General features: G+C 55.0%; 1 protein-coding gene across 6 annotated transcripts in view; it reads left to right on the top strand.

Moving 5' to 3' along the window:
* SLC25A25 (solute carrier family 25 member 25) overlaps window positions 1–17,847 on the top strand; it is a 34,750-nt gene extending 16,903 nt beyond the window's left edge. For 2 of the 6 annotated variants that reach the window (XM_044264806.1, XM_044264808.1), the window contains exons 2-11: window positions 9,340–9,466; window positions 9,772–9,859; window positions 10,511–10,546; window positions 10,814–10,925; window positions 12,161–12,319; window positions 14,098–14,250; window positions 14,562–14,669; window positions 14,768–14,935; window positions 15,468–15,618; window positions 15,726–17,847. In XM_044264806.1, coding sequence (XP_044120741.1) covers window positions 9,340–9,466; window positions 9,772–9,859; window positions 10,511–10,546; window positions 10,814–10,925; window positions 12,161–12,319; window positions 14,098–14,250; window positions 14,562–14,669; window positions 14,768–14,935; window positions 15,468–15,618; window positions 15,726–15,910 — 1,287 coding nt within the window. In that variant the 3' untranslated portion in view covers window positions 15,911–17,847. Of the gene's footprint in view, window positions 1–5,440; window positions 6,655–9,339; window positions 9,467–9,771; window positions 9,860–10,510; window positions 10,547–10,813; window positions 10,926–12,160; window positions 12,320–14,097; window positions 14,251–14,561; window positions 14,670–14,767; window positions 14,936–15,467; window positions 15,619–15,725 lie in introns of those variants that run through there. The other 4 variants (XM_044264807.1, XM_044264809.1, XM_044264810.1 and 1 more) reach the window with 3 other exon arrangements.
* The last annotated feature ends 378 nt before the right edge of the window (window positions 17,848–18,225 follow it).

Below are 18,225 nucleotides of genomic sequence, written 5' to 3'. Positions count from 1 at the left end.
GGAGAAAACTGGAGTGTGGGGAGGAAGAGAAGACTTAGAGATCAATCAGTTTGGTATCGGAGGCTGGGCAGAAGTATTAGACAATGAAGAAGCCTAAGTCTTCAGTCTAGAATCTTCCTGTGGCCACAGTAAAAGCTTTATCACCCTACCATGACTGCTTTGGTGTGGCCATTTGGGGAAGGAAGGCTGAAGGCAGTAGAGGATTTACGCTAGGATTTGTCACTTTGGCCCCAGAGAGCCATTTGAAAGGAAGAGACAAACGAGGACAGTGTGTCTTGTGTCTTAGCCGGTCTGAACAATGCAGAGAGGATCTTCAGAGTTGAGCCCCACTGCCTGCAGCTGGGGAGGGCCAGCCTGTCCTGCGTCCCTAAGGTCAGACCCCTTGCCTTTGGGTCTGCAAGGAAGGCAGTGGGAGGAGGAGTCAGAGGAAAGGCTGGAGTCTCAAGGTACAGAGGCCAGTGCCCCTCTTGGGTCTGTGGGTCCACTGAGTGCTAGAACCTCCCGTTCATCTCACGCTCTGAGCGTGGGTTATCTCACCTCATCTCCCCAAGAGCCGAGGTAAGTAGTAAACACCCCTGTTTCATGGATGAGGAGACAGGTGCAGAAAGGTTGGGTAGTTTGCCCAGGATTAAACAGTTACAGAGGGGGTAGGGAGATGTCACCCCTGATCTGTGTGGGACTTTGCCCTGTACCTGCCTCACTTCACTTTAAGAAAGCAGTCTTAACGGGACCAGTAGCGTTCTCGGGTTTAGACTGGGAAGTGGGATTTGCCCTAGATTTCTCCTGTCTGCATTAGGAGCGACCTTTCTGACCTCCTGAGTTCTGGTTATTTTGAATCTGTTCTCCTTAGGACAAAAATGAACTAGAAGAGGGAAAGAGGTTCTTCCCTGTGTCTGGCACATTGTAGATTTCCCCGAAATGTTGGCTTGAATTGAATTGTTATCCTTTGCTCAGCGGGACGGACTTTGGATGTCACAGCTTCTTTGGTCGTTTAGGTGTGAGCTTAGAGGAGAAGCCTCTGTGTCCGTGTGTCTCTGTCTGCCCGTTCTCATTGTCGTTGCTCCCCCGTCCACACACCTCATCCCAATCAGCGTGGATCTCAGAGTCTGTGTTCTCCCTGAGGTGTGCTTCGAACCCTGTCACTTTCTACCTTTCTGTCATCCTGGAATGAGCTCAGAAATGGCAGTGGTGCTCTCCTCTGTAAGGAGCTTTTATATTTCCAGACATGCTTGCCTTATGGCCAAGGGATCAAGGGATTGGCTGGCTCCCTTCTAAATTCGCCTATTCTGGACTTTGGGACTGCTCCATTTCCCAAACTCACCTGGCATCTCTTGCCAGCCCTCCCCTGGTGTGGCCTTACATCAGGACTTTGTGTTCTGAACAGCTTCACAATCCTGGCCCGCCAGTCAAGGGCCATGGGGCTGAGCCAGAAACCCACACCTTTCACTAACCCACTCTCCCAAGAGAGAGATGGATCAGCTTGGGGGGGCGGGGGGGGGACGGCCACAGATCAGCAGTTTGGTTTGAAGCAAGAAAGTAGGCACCTCTGGGCAATGTGGACTCTTGAAAAGCGGATAGACCGAGACCTGGGATAGCGGGAGCATTTTGCAGATAAACTGACAGGCAGACTAGCGTGTCCCTGCAGTGTGTGGCCTTGCCCGCAGGCTGCAGTGACTCTGAACGGTGGGCTTTGGGGTTTGTGATCACTGGCCAAGGGGACCTGGCCTCGCTATCTCCTTCAGGAGAACACTGCGGAAACCGTATAGACACGTCCCCCTGGGTTCTCAGCTTCCCCCCTCTCCAACCGCGCTACTTTGTTTTGCCCTCACTTCCCCCTTTGAAATATGTCTGCTGGTGAGTCAGGTTCCTGCAGGCTTTTATTCTAGGAACTGTTCCAGTTTTCCCCCTTTATCTTTGTCTTACAGTTAATCTGCAGTTGGAGAAGAAAGCCATTAGCGTGGAGCGAGAGGCGCCCTCAGCGGCATTCAAGCTTGCAAATCCTGAGGGGCTGTCTTCTCAGGAGCTCCGAGAGTTTTGCTCGTTGTGCGTCTAATTGCCAAGTGTAGGCAGGTTTCATTGGAAACCGGCTACCCTGGGCTGTCATGGCAACCCCATCATCAAATGACACTCCCGCGGCACTGGCCAGTGAGGTTCGAGAGCCTTACGGGTGGGTGGGGCTCCAAAAGCCAGAGCCTGGCAGGGCTCCCTCCCATATTAATATTTTTGGCTTGGTCTGAGTCATTGCAGGGGAGGGGGAAGATACCTTATGACCTAATGCCACACTCCCAAAGGTACTCCACCTGCCCCGTTCTTACTCATGGTGCTTTGCACGGACAGGAAGCACCTGTTTTGGCGCCTGAACCAGCGTGGTAGAACAGGGACGACCTGTAGTGGCATTGGTGGATTCAAGGGGGACAGGATGCCAGGCAGAGGACTTCTGTCTTAACAGAGGACATGGAACCCGATAGCACTGGATCCCCAGGGACTGCTTCTGTATGTTAGTTGTTACAGGAATGGACATCAGCAGAGACCAGTGAAAGTAGATCTGGGTCACAAAATTAGAATAAGCAAAAAGAGCAGAAAAGAACGGTAGCCGGCAGGACGAGGACAGGGACGACACAGGATGTCGTGAGCTGGCGTTCATCGGGAGGAACCGAACTCGAGCCTTGCTTTAATCTTTCATATTGGTATTTTCCCTCTGTGCGGTCAGAAGCTGTGACACTGATGGGCTCTTGTGTTGTTTGCTAGCTAAGCCTAAGCCTGAACCTACTCCGGTCACACCTTTCCCACATACCTGCCACCTTTCGGTATGACGTTTGCGTACTTACTGTAATTCTCCGCGTCAGGCTTACAGGCTTTCTTTGGAAACCGACTTCAAAAATCTTTTTGGCAGTATCGGGTTTGGGCGCCGTTTTACATGGACGTAACAAGAGCTGGGTCCTGCGTGAGCCAGGTCACCTCTCCAAGTCTGTTTGCTCATCTCAGCTTAAGGGGCGACCCAAGGACCCCCCGTGGGCCCTGCTGTCTATAACCTCGGGAATACAGCACTCACCGTGGATCCCAGGTACCTAGAGATTGGCTCACTTGGGCAGAATTTCCGGAATTTCTGTGCGCAAGTGGAATTCTGCGTGACCTGTGAGACTCAGGAGGAGGGGTGGTTTAAATAAATAAGCAAACACCAATTCACATTGGTCCAATGAAGACCGTCTGTTGGACTCCGTCTCAGTTGCACAATGAAAATACGTTTGCACCCTTAAAATTAACGTTGGAGTAGAATTAACGTTAGCATTGTAAAATAACATTTTGACAAGCACACACAGAGCTTTGCGTAGGACATTTCTTGACCCCATGATGCCATTGGTGTGTGGCATAATGAGCTTTATTACAATCAGGGTTTCATCCTGGTCCCCCCCCCCGCCGGCTAGAAAACAGGTGCTCTTACCTGATAATGCTTTAGTAAGTTTCTCCCAAAGTACAGAATATAGGTTTCACTTTTATTTGGTATTGTGATCTCTGTCTGTCAAATAAATAAAATCTTTAAAAAAAAGAAAGAAAGAAAGAAAGAAAGCTCAGTAGTACACAAAGAAAAATTCAGCATTGCGGTTCTGTTTCCCAGAATGATTTCAAAAATACAGTTTATTAAGAAACAAGCATCTCCAAGTTGAAACAACTTTTCAGTCAGAATGCTTGCTGTATTGTGTTGGAATGACTGCTGTCATCAGTAAAATGAGATACTTTCAGCATCTCTCTAGCTTATTTTATTTATTTATTTATTTATTTATTTGACAGAGAGAGAGATCACAAGTAGGCAGAGAGGCAGGCAGAGAGAGAGGAGAAAACAGGCTCCCCACAGAGCAGAGAGCCCGAGGCGGGGCTCGATCCCAGGACCCTGAGACCATGACCTGAGCCGAAGGCAGAGGCTTTAACCCACTGAGCCACCCAGGCACCCTCTCTAGCTTATTTTTGTTTCAGAGGCAAACACAAATAATTTAACAAAGGAAGATCCACATTTCAAAATGTAGCTCTTTTATTTTTAAATGTGACCCTCCTTTTTTCTTTAATTTTATTTTTAAGTAATCTCTCCACCCAACATGGGGCTCAAACTCAAGACCCTGAGATCAAGAGTCACATGCTCTGCCAACCCAGCCAGCCAGCCCTATAAATGTGAACCTCCTTTTTTCCCCCTAAGATTTTATTGATTTATTTGAGAGAGGGAGAGAGCGAAGCAGGCTCCCCGCCGAGCAGAGAGCCCAGTGTGGGGCTCAATCCCAGGACCAAGAACAATACATGGTCTTGTTGAGGTGGATAAAATGCCCTGGCAACTGCAGACACTCAGAAAAACACACTTTAGGTCTTCACTGGGGGCGGTCAAGTTTGTTTCCTGGGGTCTTAAAGGCCTGCCACTGGCTTCACTCATTCAGAAGCTCTTTCTCAGCACCCTCCATGAGCAAGTCAAGGTACAGAGGCTCAAAACATAGCCTTCTGCCTTCAAGGACCCCCCAGTAGCAGAGATAAGTTGTACATGAATATAGCCCTGAACCAGAAGTTCTGGATGGGGTAGTTGAAGAGATAGCAGAGTGCCATGGACTTGGGTGGAGGCTGAGCAGAGATGGGGATTACCCCAGCTGTCTCCAGATTCCTCACTGGCCCCTCCCTGTGCAGCCCAAGACCTTTCTTTACAAACTCATCATCAGATCTCTTTCAGAAGGGCTGGCATGTCATGTACGTTACTCAGATGTTTCATAATGCTGCATTTAAGCATCAACATCTTATTTTTTTACGTTTTATTTATTTAATCTACACCCAGCGTGGGGCTTGAATTCAACAACTCAGAGATCAGGAGTCACCTGCTTTTCCCACTGAGCCAGCCAGGCGCCCCAATATATATTTTTTTCTTTTTTTCTTTTTTAATTTGAGAATGAGCACGAGCAGGAGAGGCAGAGGGAGAGAGAAAGGGAGAAGCAGACTCTCCGCTGAGTAAGGAGCCCCTTGCAAGGATCCCAGGACCCTGGGATCATGACCTGAGCTGAAGGCAGACACTTAACCAAAACCAACTGAGCCACCCAGGCGACCCATCCAACATCTTATTTTAAAATCCTTTTTTCTAGTTCTTAACAAGAAGCTTTTGAGCAAATTAAGAAATTCCTTTTACTTTGGTGATTTCCAAATTATAACCATCCATTTTTATCCATCCTGGTAGTGAGATTTAGTCTATATTAGGAAGCGGTTCACCATAGAAGGAACATCTCTGTGACGCGGTCTGCCTCCGCAGCACAGATCTCCTGACATCTTCCGTGGGGAAGGGATGATGTGGAGCTGGTAGGCTGGCTTGGAGAGGATCATCACCCTTAAGTGATAGCCCAAACGTGACTTTCCAGGATCTGAGATCTTTTTCTCTTATCCTTACATCAAAGGGGTGTTCTAGAGCCATGTTGTCCAGTAGAACTTTCTGTGTGGTGGAGATGCTCAGTGAGTCTGTGTGCTGCTGAGTACCTGAAATGTGGTCACACAACTCAGGACTGGATTTTTAATTTCATTTAATTAATTTGAAATTTACAACTTCCCTCCTGAATAGCAGAAGACCAAGGCCAGAAAGCTTGGACTGTACTGAACTTAGAAATGTTCTGAGAGCGGGCTCTGAAGGTGTCTGGAGTCTTACAGGGGGGCCTGGCTGCCCCCAGATCAGTGCTTCCAGGGAGTCCCTTCACACAACCACCTTTGGTGAGGGGCCGTTCTGCCCCCATCATGTCAGCTCCTGGGTGCTTGCAGGACCCCAGAGGAAACCTGCAGGGGAATCGGTTGCTTCCAAGGTGTTCACATTGCAGAGTGGCCTGGAAAAGGTCTCTCGAATCAGCTAGAAGGCTGGTGGCCCACGCAATCCGAGTCCAGGGCTCAGCCGGCTCTGGGGCAGCTCTCCTGCGGATGAATGGGCCCAAGGCCCCCGTGGGGCCACTTGCAGGATTACTGGGGCCCCAGGTCCCAGGCAGCCACCGCTGGCTTCTACCTTCACAGCTAAACTGGGCCCCTTTCCAGTGACATTGACTCCGTCTGTACTTCCACTAATTTTTCTGCTGGGAATGATTGACAAAGGGGAGAAAACCATTGTGGTGTGTGACGCGTTTGGGGATGTTGTGGAAAAACAGTCTGAGGGCTGTTTGTTCATTTGGAGGGCTTGGCAGCGGAGGGTGAAGGTTCGTTGGGTCCGAACTCCAACTCTCCCTCCGCCTGGCCTGTTTCCGAAGAGTTAACTTGGGGCACCCGTGACGTCAGTCCTGATCTTTACACCCTCCGCTTGAGCAATCGCCGCCTCCTCGCGGGGCCGGCGCTCATTGGCTGCGGGCAGGACTTCCCCCAGGCCGGCTTTTCTCAATTAAGTAAAAGGGCAGGGCCCGAGTCGCTTATGACAGCTGCGCCCCGGCTTCCCTGGAGCAAGTGTGCGGCCCGGGCTGCGTTCCCCGGCTCCCCTCGGCCCCGCGCGCCCGGCTCCCGGTCAGCATGCTCTGCCTGTGCCTGTACGTGCCGCTCATCGGGGAGACCCAGACCGAGTTCCAGTACTTCGAGTCCAAGGGGCTCCCCGCCGAGCTGAAGTCTATCTTCAAACTCAGCATCTTCATCCCTTCCCAGGAGTTCTCCACCTACCGCCAGTGGAAGCAGGTCTGGGGCAGCGGCGGGCGCCTGCCGGGGTGGGCCGCGTGCATGCTGGAGTGGTGGTCGAGTGCGCGTGCGCGAACTGCACCCCTCCCCAACTCTGCCAAAGGGAAAGAATGTCTGAAATGTGCAAGCTCTTTCCCCAGTTGTCATGTGGCTGTAGCGGGGAAGGGGTTGTCACGTCACCTCACGTGAATGACTGGCTTTCATATGACTTCCAAGGAAGGCCGGAATTACTGGGAAGATACCTGTGGGGAGATGGAAAGGAATTCTAACACCACGGATTGGGGTTGGGGGGAGGTTGATGGGAGTTCCAGAGAAATACAGGGCCGCGGAGGGGGGCACAGCCCAGCCACTGTGGGGCCGTTTCTCAGTGGTGGGGGAGAGAGAGGCAGAGAAGCTCCTGTTGGAGGCCTAGGGCTTGAAACCGGAGCCTTGGAAGGCTGGAGCTGGCCTGACTGGGCTGTGCCCTGGGGAGGCGGAAGCTTTGCCAGACTAACTTTCTGAGCAGGGGTGGGCAGCAGAAATCAGGACATTTTAAAGATGGGGAAATGGTTCCAGAGTCGGGGGGGGGGGGGTCCTCTTGCCTCCGAAAGAGGCACCCTGACTTGTCTGTTAATCAGATCTTGTGCTGTCCACCACTGCTCGTCATGGCAGTGGAGGTCAGATGGTGTGCCGGGGATGGGGGTTTGCATATCCTAGGAAGAAGACAGAAAGTAGGCCAGGTGGGGGACGCCTGGGTGGCGCAGTTGGTTGGACGACTGCCTTCGGCTCAGGGCGTGATCCTGGAGTCCCGGGATCGAGTCCCACATCAGGCTCCCAGCTCCATGGGGAGTCTGCTTCGCTCTCTGACCTTCTCCTCGCTCATGCTCTGTCTCACTGTCTCTCTCTCTCAAATAAATAAATAAAGAAAGAAAGAAAGAAAGAAAGTAGGCCAGGTGGTTCTGAGGTAGAAGCAAGGACTTTGAGAATGTCTTGAAGTCAGCTGCAGTGAACGCATCCTTGGGTTCTCTGCATACAGGATACCCACCCCCATGAAGGCACGTGGATCGCGTTGGTGGCAGAGCAGCCCAGATACCAAAGAGCTCTGTGCCTAACATTCGCCTCCTAGATTCTATTTCCACTCCTGTCATAAATCTAGAATGATAACCCTATATGTAATTTGTACCATTCTTGGCGGAGAGCACAGATGTCGGCAGGAAGTTAACTCCAGATAGCAGATAAAATATGTGCCAGCCTCTGTCTCACATTCCAGCCACACCCCTGGCGTTGTTCTTTGGGTCATGTTAGGTGACATGGTGTCTGTCCAGGCCTCCTCCTCGTACCCTTAGTGGCTGAGCAGTCACACAGGGCCATCAGGTGGTTCAGAGAGTAACCATGATCATAATCCTTGGAGAGCACCAGCTCACCAATGGTCCATCCATTTCCAGACCCCCTGGCTCAGACACTTTTAAAGCCATACTGGTTTGTGACTAGTGAGCCCGTTTCTCACCGAAAGAATTGGGCAACACAGGAAAACTATGACCATCTTCCTTCGGAGGTTCTCAGTCCAGATTTTGGGGTGTTGCTAGGTTGCAGTGACTCATGTGTGTCACCCACCTTCTTGAGATTAACTTTTAGGGTGGCAGCAGGATCTCCAGGGAGGTGGCTCTGGAGTCCCAACAGGCCCAGCTTGAATCCCACCCACCACCCTGGCTGCGTAACCTTGGATAAATTACTTAACCTCTCTGAGCTTGTTTCCTTCTCTGTGAAAGTAGGGGGAATGACAGTATCTGCTTCCTAGAGCTGCTTGAGAGGATTCAGCAGGGTATTAGGGGTCAAGCCTTTATTTAGCAGGCCCTGTGGCACAGGCCAAGGGCTTACTGGTTTGGGGAGAATTTCCAGGGGCTGAGAATACAAAACGGCAGCCACTGTACCAAGCTCACCTCTAAGAGTAGGTACAGAGTACTGTCCAAGGGGTCTCTTCAAGCCTTCTTGGATCTGGAAACTACTAAGAGTTGGCCTGCTTTTTGGTACCTGCTCAAGGAAGCTGGGTCGGTTATGTCATCTGGCTCCCCTGTGATCAGAGGCCGGCAGTGCCCATAAGCCCATGCCCAAGAATAGTCTCCCTTGGCTCCTAGTGGGGTCCTCTGGCAGTGTTTCTGCCACGCAGGCATTGGCAGGGGCCAGCCCTGCCCCCGTACCTTTATCCTGGTCACCCATTTGTTCTTGGGCCGGTGCCACATTGGGGATAAAAAGCAAGCTGCAGCATTCCTGATGGCGTCTGGAGCACCCAAGGCCGTCCCCACATTTGGGCAGGGAGCATGCAGGCTGAGGCCGGTCGCCAGGGACACGGTTGCAGGGGAGCCACATGGCTGACTTGGTTGTACAGTAAGTTAGTCTTCAGGACACCTGGGATGAGAACATGCCAAGCTGGCCACTGCTGGCCTGTGTCTGAAGGGCACCTCCTGGGGTGCCTTTTTCCTCTTTGCTTATGAGGGAAGCAAGGTGGACTTTTGCCTTGGGTTCTGGTCAGGCCTCGGGGATCCAAATGGTGGCTTGGGGAATAGAGCAGAGGAAGCGCCTCAGGTCCTTGGGGCCACCTCTGTTCCCAAATTGGCACAATTGTTTCCTGGGGATGGGGCACCCTGAGGAAGAAGGAAAAGCTGGGGCACAAACTCAAGGACGAAACCTTTAACTTTTGTTTCGTAGAAAATTGTGCAAGCTGGAGATAAAGACCTCGATGGGCAGCTCGACTTTGAAGAGTTTGTCCATTATCTCCAGGATCACGAGAAGAAGCTGAGACTGGTGTTCAAGAGTTTGGACAAGAAGAATGATGGTGAGGGGCGGCTGGGGGGCTCAGTGGGTTAAGCCTCTGCCTTCAGCTCAGGTCATGATCTCAGGGTCCTGGGATCGAGCCCCTCATCGGGCTCTCTGCTCAGCAGGGAGCCTGTTTCCGCCTCTCTCTCTCTGCCTGCTTCTCTGCCTACTTGTGATCTCTGGCTGTCAAATAAATAACATCTTTTTTAAAAAAAAAAATAAAGGGCAAGAATGATGGTGAGCGCTGCCTTCAGGGCCAGCGGCCACTGCAGGCTCAGGCCTCCGGCGGGCCTGGCCCCTGGCTGAAGCCTTTCTTGTCGGCAGGCCGGATCGATGCCCAGGAGATCATGCAGTCCCTGCGGGACCTGGGAGTCAAGATATCCGAACAGCAGGCCGAGAAGATTCTCAAGAGGTAAGAGCTTCGTCAGCCTCTATCTGGTTTAACAAATGTGTGATGAAAGAGACGTTCTTGGACCAGCTGCGTGGCGCTATTCACTGTGTTGACCCAGTTGCTGTGAACTTTGGCTTCTGGTGGTTTGACGCCATGAGCGGGCAGCCCCTCCCCAGAAGCAGCCGCTCCCTGAGTCCCAGGCCAGAGTCACAGGTCACCTGGAAGTGTGCCCACTCACCGGTGACCCGTGAAGAGAAAAGACTAGTTGGGGGGATTTCAAGTGGGTGAAAGGCAAACAAGGAGCAGCCTCCGCCTGGTGGGGAAGGGGAAGGGACTAGGTTCAGCACCCGCACAGGGCAGACTTCTCCCCGGGAATGCGGACTTTTTTCTCCACTCTGTAGTCAGGCGTGCTGTCTCCCAGACAGCTCCCCCTGGTCCTCCGGGAGAGCAGAGTGGCTCTGCCAGGAAATCAGCACAGATTTGCTTTCAGAGGGCTGCTGCCTGCATCTTTCCAGCTCCCTGGGGCCGGAAGCGGCTGGTTGGGGACAGCTGCCTCTTGGCCAGCTCCCTGGGCGCTGGGCCGCGGTGTGTGTCTGCTTCACTAACATCTGCTCCGAGCACTTATCTGTGTTTTTCCTCTCTCCTCTGCATCCTCCTTTGTCTGTCTGTCAGAATACGAACGGGCCACTTCTGGGGCCCTGTCACCTAGTAAGTATCCGTGTCACCCCGGTGACTCCCTCCCTCCTTGACCTCTGTGCCTGATCACAATGGGGTTCTCGTGGGCCAGGGTAGTCCCGCTTTCGCTTTGGTGCGAAGTGGGATGTGGAGTCACCTCACCTCTTCGCTGGGGCAGAGGCACCTCCCGTGCTTTCCTCAGTGGCCCAGCGCCTGCCCTGGGCTCATCTGGGGGGGGGACATGCAGCTGACACACAGGCCTGTTACCCCGAGGCAACCGAGCGTGCACTTGTCTTGCAGCATGGATAAAAACGGCACGATGACCATCGACTGGAATGAGTGGCGAGACTACCACCTTCTGCACCCTGTGGAAAACATCCCCGAGATCATCCTGTACTGGAAGCATTCCACGGTGAGGCCCGGGGTCCGGGGTGTGGAGGCGCTTTCTTCCTCCTCCGATCACACGTCTGCTCTCTGGGCGTCAGCCCCCGTCCCGGTGGGAGGCCTTACCTCCTCTTCAGCAGGAGACTCCGCTCCTCCGCCAGCCCCCCAGGAGCCCTCCAGGTGTGCCCTCTGCGCCCACACGCCTGGCAGCCTGACCGCTTCCCAGATACGGGGTTCCCTCTGCCCCGGAGGCCCTCCTGTCCTGCTGCCCATCCTTCAGGGTCCACTCCAAACCTTCCTTCCCCAGTCCTGCCCCTTCCCCACTCCTGCTTATTCTCCCAAAGCCCACATGCGCCTGAAGCAGCGGGGACACTCTACTAGGACCAATAGAGCCATTAAGTCTCTTCCCCCAGCACCCCATTTTTGGTGTTCCCTCTCTCTGTTAAAATGTCCTCACAGTCCGTACATGCTCTCTCACCCCTGTCAGCGGTGCTTTTCAGAAAGGCCCATCTGCACCTCCCTGGTCATGGCTGTGTTGACCCCTGCCAGCGAGACCCTTCACTCGGGGTACGTGCACCCCATTTTGCTATCTTCACCACCCCAGACTGCCCGTTCTGGGAGGAGAGGCCGACGGTGCGCCTCTGGTCTGTCTGCCACGGTGCCTGGGGCAGGGGCTCACCCCAGGCCACCCCTGGCTCTCCAGGTGGCTGCAGCTCGGCGCATGTCCAAGCCTCGGAGCAGAGCAGGCCCTGCCCAGGCGGGATGCCACCCAGGAGAGCAGCTGTTACGTAGGCCTCACGGCCCTCTGATATTTGCCGAGGCCTTATGCAGTGTTCTGCCAGCGTGATCTGGTTACACATCGGGTTTCAGAATTTTTACCCCTGACTTGACCCTTTCAGCGCAGGCAGCCTGTGATCCTCGGCTGAAATGCCTTTGTAAGCCATTCCTGCAGGGGCCGTATCTGAAAGGCAGGCCAAATGGTTTTATAACCGCTTTCTTCCAGCTGCGCGCTCACATCCTCTCCCTGGGCCCCTGCAGGGCTCACGCAGGGATTGGGGATCACAGCACCTCCATGTAGTCCCCGCCCGCCCCCCAGTATCCCCCTGGATACTGACAGTCCCCCCAGGGCACTGTCAGTATCAGCATGGTCCCTGGGGCCGGCTTTTCTGGTCGGTGCCAGGTTCCAGACCTGGCTAGCTGCCAGCAGCCTGGCCATAGGCGTCAGGAGCCTGCTTGTTTTATCTCTGCGGGTCTTCCTTGCAGATCTTTGATGTGGGTGAGAATCTGACGGTCCCCGATGAATTCACAGTGGAGGAGAGGCAGACGGGGATGTGGTGGAGACACCTGGTGGCCGGAGGCGGGGCGGGGGCTGTATCCAGAACTTGCACGGCGCCCCTGGACAGGCTGAAGGTGCTCATGCAGGTACGGAGCAAAACAGGTCGGACCACCCAGTTCCTACCCCGTGGGTCCTCAGTGGGTTGGTTTCCTTTTCCTTTGTCTTGCACTCTTTGGGCTCCTACTTTTCTAACCCAGTAAGTTCGATTGGAATTACTGCTCAGATGAGGGCAACAGGAGATCCAGGTCCAAGTACTCTTTTGCACGTGGTACATGTCATCGTATCTGGGGCAGGAAAGCCAGGGGTCACATTACAGGGCTGAAATGTGGACAGGTGAAGCCAGTGAGAACCGGAGTGGCAGGAACCTGTTTCCTTGGGCATATCTTGCATAGGCAGCACACAGGGTGGGTGCGAGCCGACCGCCGCCTGGCCCGGACACCTTTACCCTGGCCAGGAGCCCACCTCCACGTCCACAGGGCAGAGATAAGCTAGGGTAGGCCCATGTCAGGGACAGTCTTGCGAAATTGGACTGCATGAGGACACCCTGTTGGACTTCAGTGTCACCTAAACATGTCTGGTCACCCCCCTTGGTCCCTGCTTGTGTGCCAGCGCTGGTGTTACTGAGCCCTGTTTGGAAAAGGTGCGGTCCTCCTGGATGGCGAACACTGGGTCTTGTAGGGAAGTCATGAATCACTTAAGTTCTCCAGAAACCACAATTGCGTTGTAGGTTGACTACCTTAAAAAAAAAAATTTTTTTTTTTTAAGATTTTGTTTATTTGTCAGAGCATGCACAAGCAGGGGGAGCAGCAGGCAGAGGGAGAAGCAGGCTCCCTCTTGAGCAAGGGGCCCCATGCGGGGCTCCCTCCCAGGATCCTGGGATCAGGGCCAGAGCCGAAGACAGATGCTCAACTGACTGACCCTCCCAGGCATCCCACTATCTAAAATTGTTTAAAAAAAGAAAAGAAAGGAAGAAAGAAAAGGTGCCATCCTTTCTTCTCCCTCTTGCCCTCCTGAGCCCATTAAACATGAACTCCCTTCTTTTGCAGAAGTGGGGAGGCAGAATGGTTTGGGGAGAAGAACTTTAGGGGATAGGACCTGATCGGGGTCTTGGCCTCACAGCTGTGTGACCTTGGGCCAGTCACTTGTGCCGGGACTTCGTTCCTCTGTGAAAGCCAAGGGGCTTGACCAGATTGCCTCCCGGGTTGGTTTTTCTTCATCAAATTCCTGGGAATGCGGTAGGAGATGCAAAGCAGCCCGTGTGTGGGTGACCGTACCAGGGATGGGCCTGAAAGTGATCGTGGTTTTAGGATTAGTGAAGCTGGTTGTGGGTTCGTGAAAGCCCGTTATGTAACTCTCAGCACTTTTGTACGGGTCTGAAATCTTTCCATAATAAAAAGCTCTGTTGAGGGGGCGCCGGGATGGCTCAGTTGGAGAAGCCTCTGCCTTCCGCTCAGGTCATGATCCCAGGGTCCTGCGGTCAAGTCCCGCATCGGGCTCCCTGCTCCGCGGGGGTCTGCTTCTCCCTCACCCCTCCTGTGCTCCCTCTCACTTGCTCGCTCGCTTGCTCCCTCTTTCAAATAAATAAATAAAATCTTAAAAAAAAAAAAAAGCTCCATTGGAAAAAATGGGTTGAAAGTAGTGGCCGCATGGGTTTCTGGCCCAGTGTCTGCGCACAGTACACCATGAAGACCCAGGGTAGTAGCCTTGTCGGCGTCTGCTGGTGCTGAGTTACCCCTCAGAACCCCGACGGGCGAGAGCTGCCTGCTGGCCCCAGTGTGCAGACCTGCAGAGGCTCTCTGTCCCACGATGGCCACCAGCGCCCGGCTCTGGGGTTCTTTCTGACCGCTAATCCTTCCCTCCCCAGGTCCACGCCTCCCGCAGCAACAACATGTGCATCGTGGGCGGGTTCACGCAGATGATTCGAGAAGGTGGAGCCAAATCGCTCTGGCGAGGCAACGGCATCAACGTCCTCAAAATTGCCCCCGAGTCGGCCATCAAATTTATGGCCTACGAGCAGGTGAGGACCCGGCTTCCCCAGGCGAGTCTCCAATCGTCAGCTGCTTCCTGAGCTACCCTGGCCCGAGGTCCCTGTCCTGCTGATGGCTTAGAAGCTGGAGCCAGCCCCTGTACCCAGGGGACACTGGGGTGAGGCAGGCAGCTGGGCCCAGCCCCCACTCTGCTGCCAGCCCCAGTGTGGGCCAGTTCCTTCTATTTCTGGCCAGGGCCAGACATGCGGGGGCACCAGGTCTTGGCTCTGGGAGGAACCCTGGGGTTGGGGCAGCTGTGCTGGTCTCTGGGGTAGAGCCATTCATTTGCTCTCTGCTCTAGATCAAGCGTCTCGTGGGGAGTGACCAGGAGGCTCTGAGGATTCACGAGAGACTTGTGGCTGGGTCCTTGGCGGGGGCCATCGCCCAGAGCAGCATCTACCCGATGGAGGTGAGGCCGTCTTGGTCCTAGAGTGGGCAGTGCGCATGGGGCTAAGGGTGAGGAGGGGGCCATGCTCACGCTCCTGTTGCTCCTTTTCTGTCCTCCAGGTTCTGAAGACCCGGATGGCCCTGCGCAAGACAGGCCAGTACTCGGGCATGCTGGACTGCGCCAGGAAGATCCTAGCCAGAGAGGGGGTGGCCGCCTTCTACAAAGGCTACGTTCCCAACATGCTGGGCATCATCCCCTATGCTGGCATAGACCTAGCCGTCTATGAGGTGAGGCCCCAGCCGGCTCAGGCCCCTTGCCCCAGTAGCAGGGATTCAGAAACCCCTCCTAGCTGCCCCCCCCACCTGTTCTCACTCCCTGCTGGAGACTGGGGGATGGATGTGGACCCCTCTGTTCTCTGCTGTGGTCTCCTGCCACACACCCTGCCCCAGCAGCCCCCAGGTTCTGCACCCTCGGGGACTCAAGTGGGCAGACCACCAGACTGCGATGCTAGGAGGGCTCACTGGGCCCCCAGCAGACCTCAGACCACAGAAGTCAGGCTCTCTGGGTGGGGAATGGGGTGTTGGCCCTGCCACATGCCTGCTCCTTGTCCTATCTGGGAATCCCCAGCAGAAACAAAAGGCGAGCGGGCCAAGTGAATCAGGTTACAGTGGCCTCGAGGACCCCATGTGACAAGGAAATGAGCCCTGTGCGGATCCAGTGACTCTGCCCCACCCCCAGACCCCTGGCTCGTTGTGCCTCATAAGCTCTTTCGGAGCTCACAGGCCGTTCAGCTCAGCCCCGGCCCCCCTTCCCTTCCAGACGCTCAAGAACGCCTGGCTGCAGCGCTACGCGGTCAACAGCGCGGATCCTGGCGTGTTCGTGCTCCTGGCCTGCGGCACCATGTCCAGCACCTGCGGCCAGCTGGCCAGCTACCCACTGGCCCTGGTCAGGACCCGGATGCAAGCCCAAGGTAATGCTGCCTCTGGGCCAGTCCCCAGGGGCCCATCTCCCCTGGCAAGGCAGGTGGGGCTCTGGGGAGGAGCTGGCCCGCCCTGATGGGTGCGTCTCTCACGACAGCCTCCATCGAGGGCGCTCCAGAGGTGACCATGAGCAGCCTCTTCAGACAGATCCTGCGGACCGAGGGGGCCTTTGGCCTGTACCGGGGGCTGGCCCCCAACTTCATGAAGGTGATCCCAGCCGTGAGCATCAGCTACGTGGTCTACGAGAACCTGAAGATCACCCTGGGCGTGCAGTCGCGGTGATGGGCCAGGGGCAGCCGCGCCTCGCTCAGCGGACTCACGGATCCCGGGCCCGCAGCCCTGGGGTGCGCAGCCATCCATTCTGTGAATGTGCCAACACTAAGCGGACTAAAGCCAAGCTGTGAAAAGCCTGGGATGCGCCCACGAGGGAGTGGGGGAGGGCCCGGCAGGCCCACCGGCTGCGTCCTGCTGACCCTGGCCAGCCGGCACGTCTGTCCCAGGGGCCAGCAGGACACGGGCATGTGCACGCAGGGACACAACGTCTCCAGTGGTGCCTGCCGGATGGCGGGGCCCGGAGCCGGCTTCGTTCTTCCATCGCGCGGCCAGACCACCAGCCGCGGGCCCTGCCCTTTGGCCTGCCGGGCGCCCACCCCGTGCCCGTCTTGCTTCCTTCCTCGCTGCCGTGTTAATATGGTAGGAGGAGGGCACCAGCCCTCCCCCATGTTAGTCCTCGCCCCTCTCCCCTTGGTCCAAGCGGGCCTGGCTTCCCGGCCTGCAGGGTCCCCTCTGGCCAGGTTGTGCCAGCCAGAGGGAGGAGGAGTCTGGCTTTGTGCTCACCCTCATCTGAGCCCTGCTGTTGGCTTCTGAGCTTCCCGACAGACGGGCCCCTGGATGTGCGTGTGCATGCGGGGGACAGGGCCCAGCACCTCCACTGGCCACCTGGCATCCTGGCGCGTGGCTTCCCAGAAGGCGCATGCTGGCCCCTTGCTGCTCCTGCTGCCGGCGGGTAGGGAGGCGGTTGGCAGGGCTTGGTGCTCTGAGCTGGCCCCAGACTCTGTCAGGACTGGAGCCGGCTCAGAACCAAAACTCCCTGTCCCCGCTCTGGAATGAGAACAGAGTGGGCATCCCGGAGTTGCGGGAAGGGGCAGCCGCTGCCCCGCATCTGTGCACCCTGATGAGAGATGGAAAAGGTGTTCAAGGCCTTAACTAGGTGTCATTGGGCAAAGGGTTTTTGTTCAGAAGGACAAGCTGGACAGATGGGTACATTCTGTGCTTCCACAGACAAAGAGGGTAGAGAGCCTGGCCGATTGCATTAAAAAGTCTGTTTCCGAGCCCCTGGGGATTCATGTCCGATCCCAGTCGGGGCAGAGTGGGACCAGCCTCACATTCCACTGATAGAGGGGGTCACACTGCTTGGAGCCTATTTATTTCGTATTTATTTGAACAGAGTTATGTCCTAACTATTTTTATAGATTTGTTTAATTAATAGCCTGTCATTTTCAAGTTCATTTTGTATTCATATTTATGTTCATGGTTGATTGTACCTTCCCAACCCCCTCCAGGCCGGGTGGGGAGAGGAAGGAGGGCCCGTGGGAGTGACCTTTCCCACTACTGGCCACACTGACGTCAAGTCTGTCCAAAGAAATTCCACGGAACTGGCGACAGATAAAAGGTCAGGTGGGGAGGGGCCCTGGTCAAGGGGAGATGACCTTGGGCAGGTTGGGACAGGGCTCGCACCCAGGAAGCCTTAGGATCTGAGGGTTCGAGAAGGGGCAGGAAGAGTGGCAGAAATTTCAGTCGCATTGAAGATGGAAGTCCGAATCATTTCTTGGGCTGGGAGGATCCCTTCATTTCATCCCTTCGAATGATAAGGCGCTGAGGGGCCTATCACTGTGAGTTTGGGGTGGGGGCCCCAGGAGAGGGCAGCCAGTATCCCGCCCTGCCTGTGCAGTGGGCTCCCTCCCGGGACCCCTCTCCCCACCGCCCCCCCAGCCGCTGCCACCCCTGCTCAGCATGCTGGTCAGCCTGCGGCTTGCGGTCGCACTTCTTTCCACCAGAACGGCCTGGTGAGGACAATTCAAATAAGACGCAAAGATCAATGCAAAAATTATTGTTCTATATAAATCTAGCGATAACTGGAATTTGTGAGAAAGCAAATTAAGAAAGAATTGGACGTTGTCATTTAAAACAGCCTTCTAATAAAGTTGTTTCAAAGCGGAGGACGGAGCCATGATCTTTCTGCCACGGGCTTAGGTGATGGGGGAGGGAGCGGCTTCACGGTGGAAGATGAATCCACATTTGTCACCAGAGGAAATGAGAAAGCGAGCCCATCTGGGCTTCTCCGAGGCACTCCCTCCTGAGTTGGTATCTGTAGGGTTTGGGGTGCTCTACCCCGGTCACCAGAGCCCAGCTCAGCCCTTCTCTGATTGAGTCTGTCTTGGGCTGAGCGGATCCCTCCCGGCCGGTAAAACCTCTGTGGAGGCTGCACACTGCCCGCGCCGTCGGTTCCCAGGCTGCCCTCCCCAGCCTCACCGGTGCACATGCACACTTAGGGATGTTACAGGGTCCCACCGGTCATTTTTTTGTTTGTTTTTAAA

The sequence above is a fragment of the Neovison vison genome, chromosome 9 (assembly GCF_020171115.1).
Source record: "Neovison vison isolate M4711 chromosome 9, ASM_NN_V1, whole genome shotgun sequence".
In the NCBI taxonomy this organism is placed as follows: Eukaryota; Metazoa; Chordata; class Mammalia; order Carnivora; family Mustelidae; genus Neogale; species Neogale vison.
This window is presented reverse-complemented; position numbering and strand designations above follow the sequence as displayed.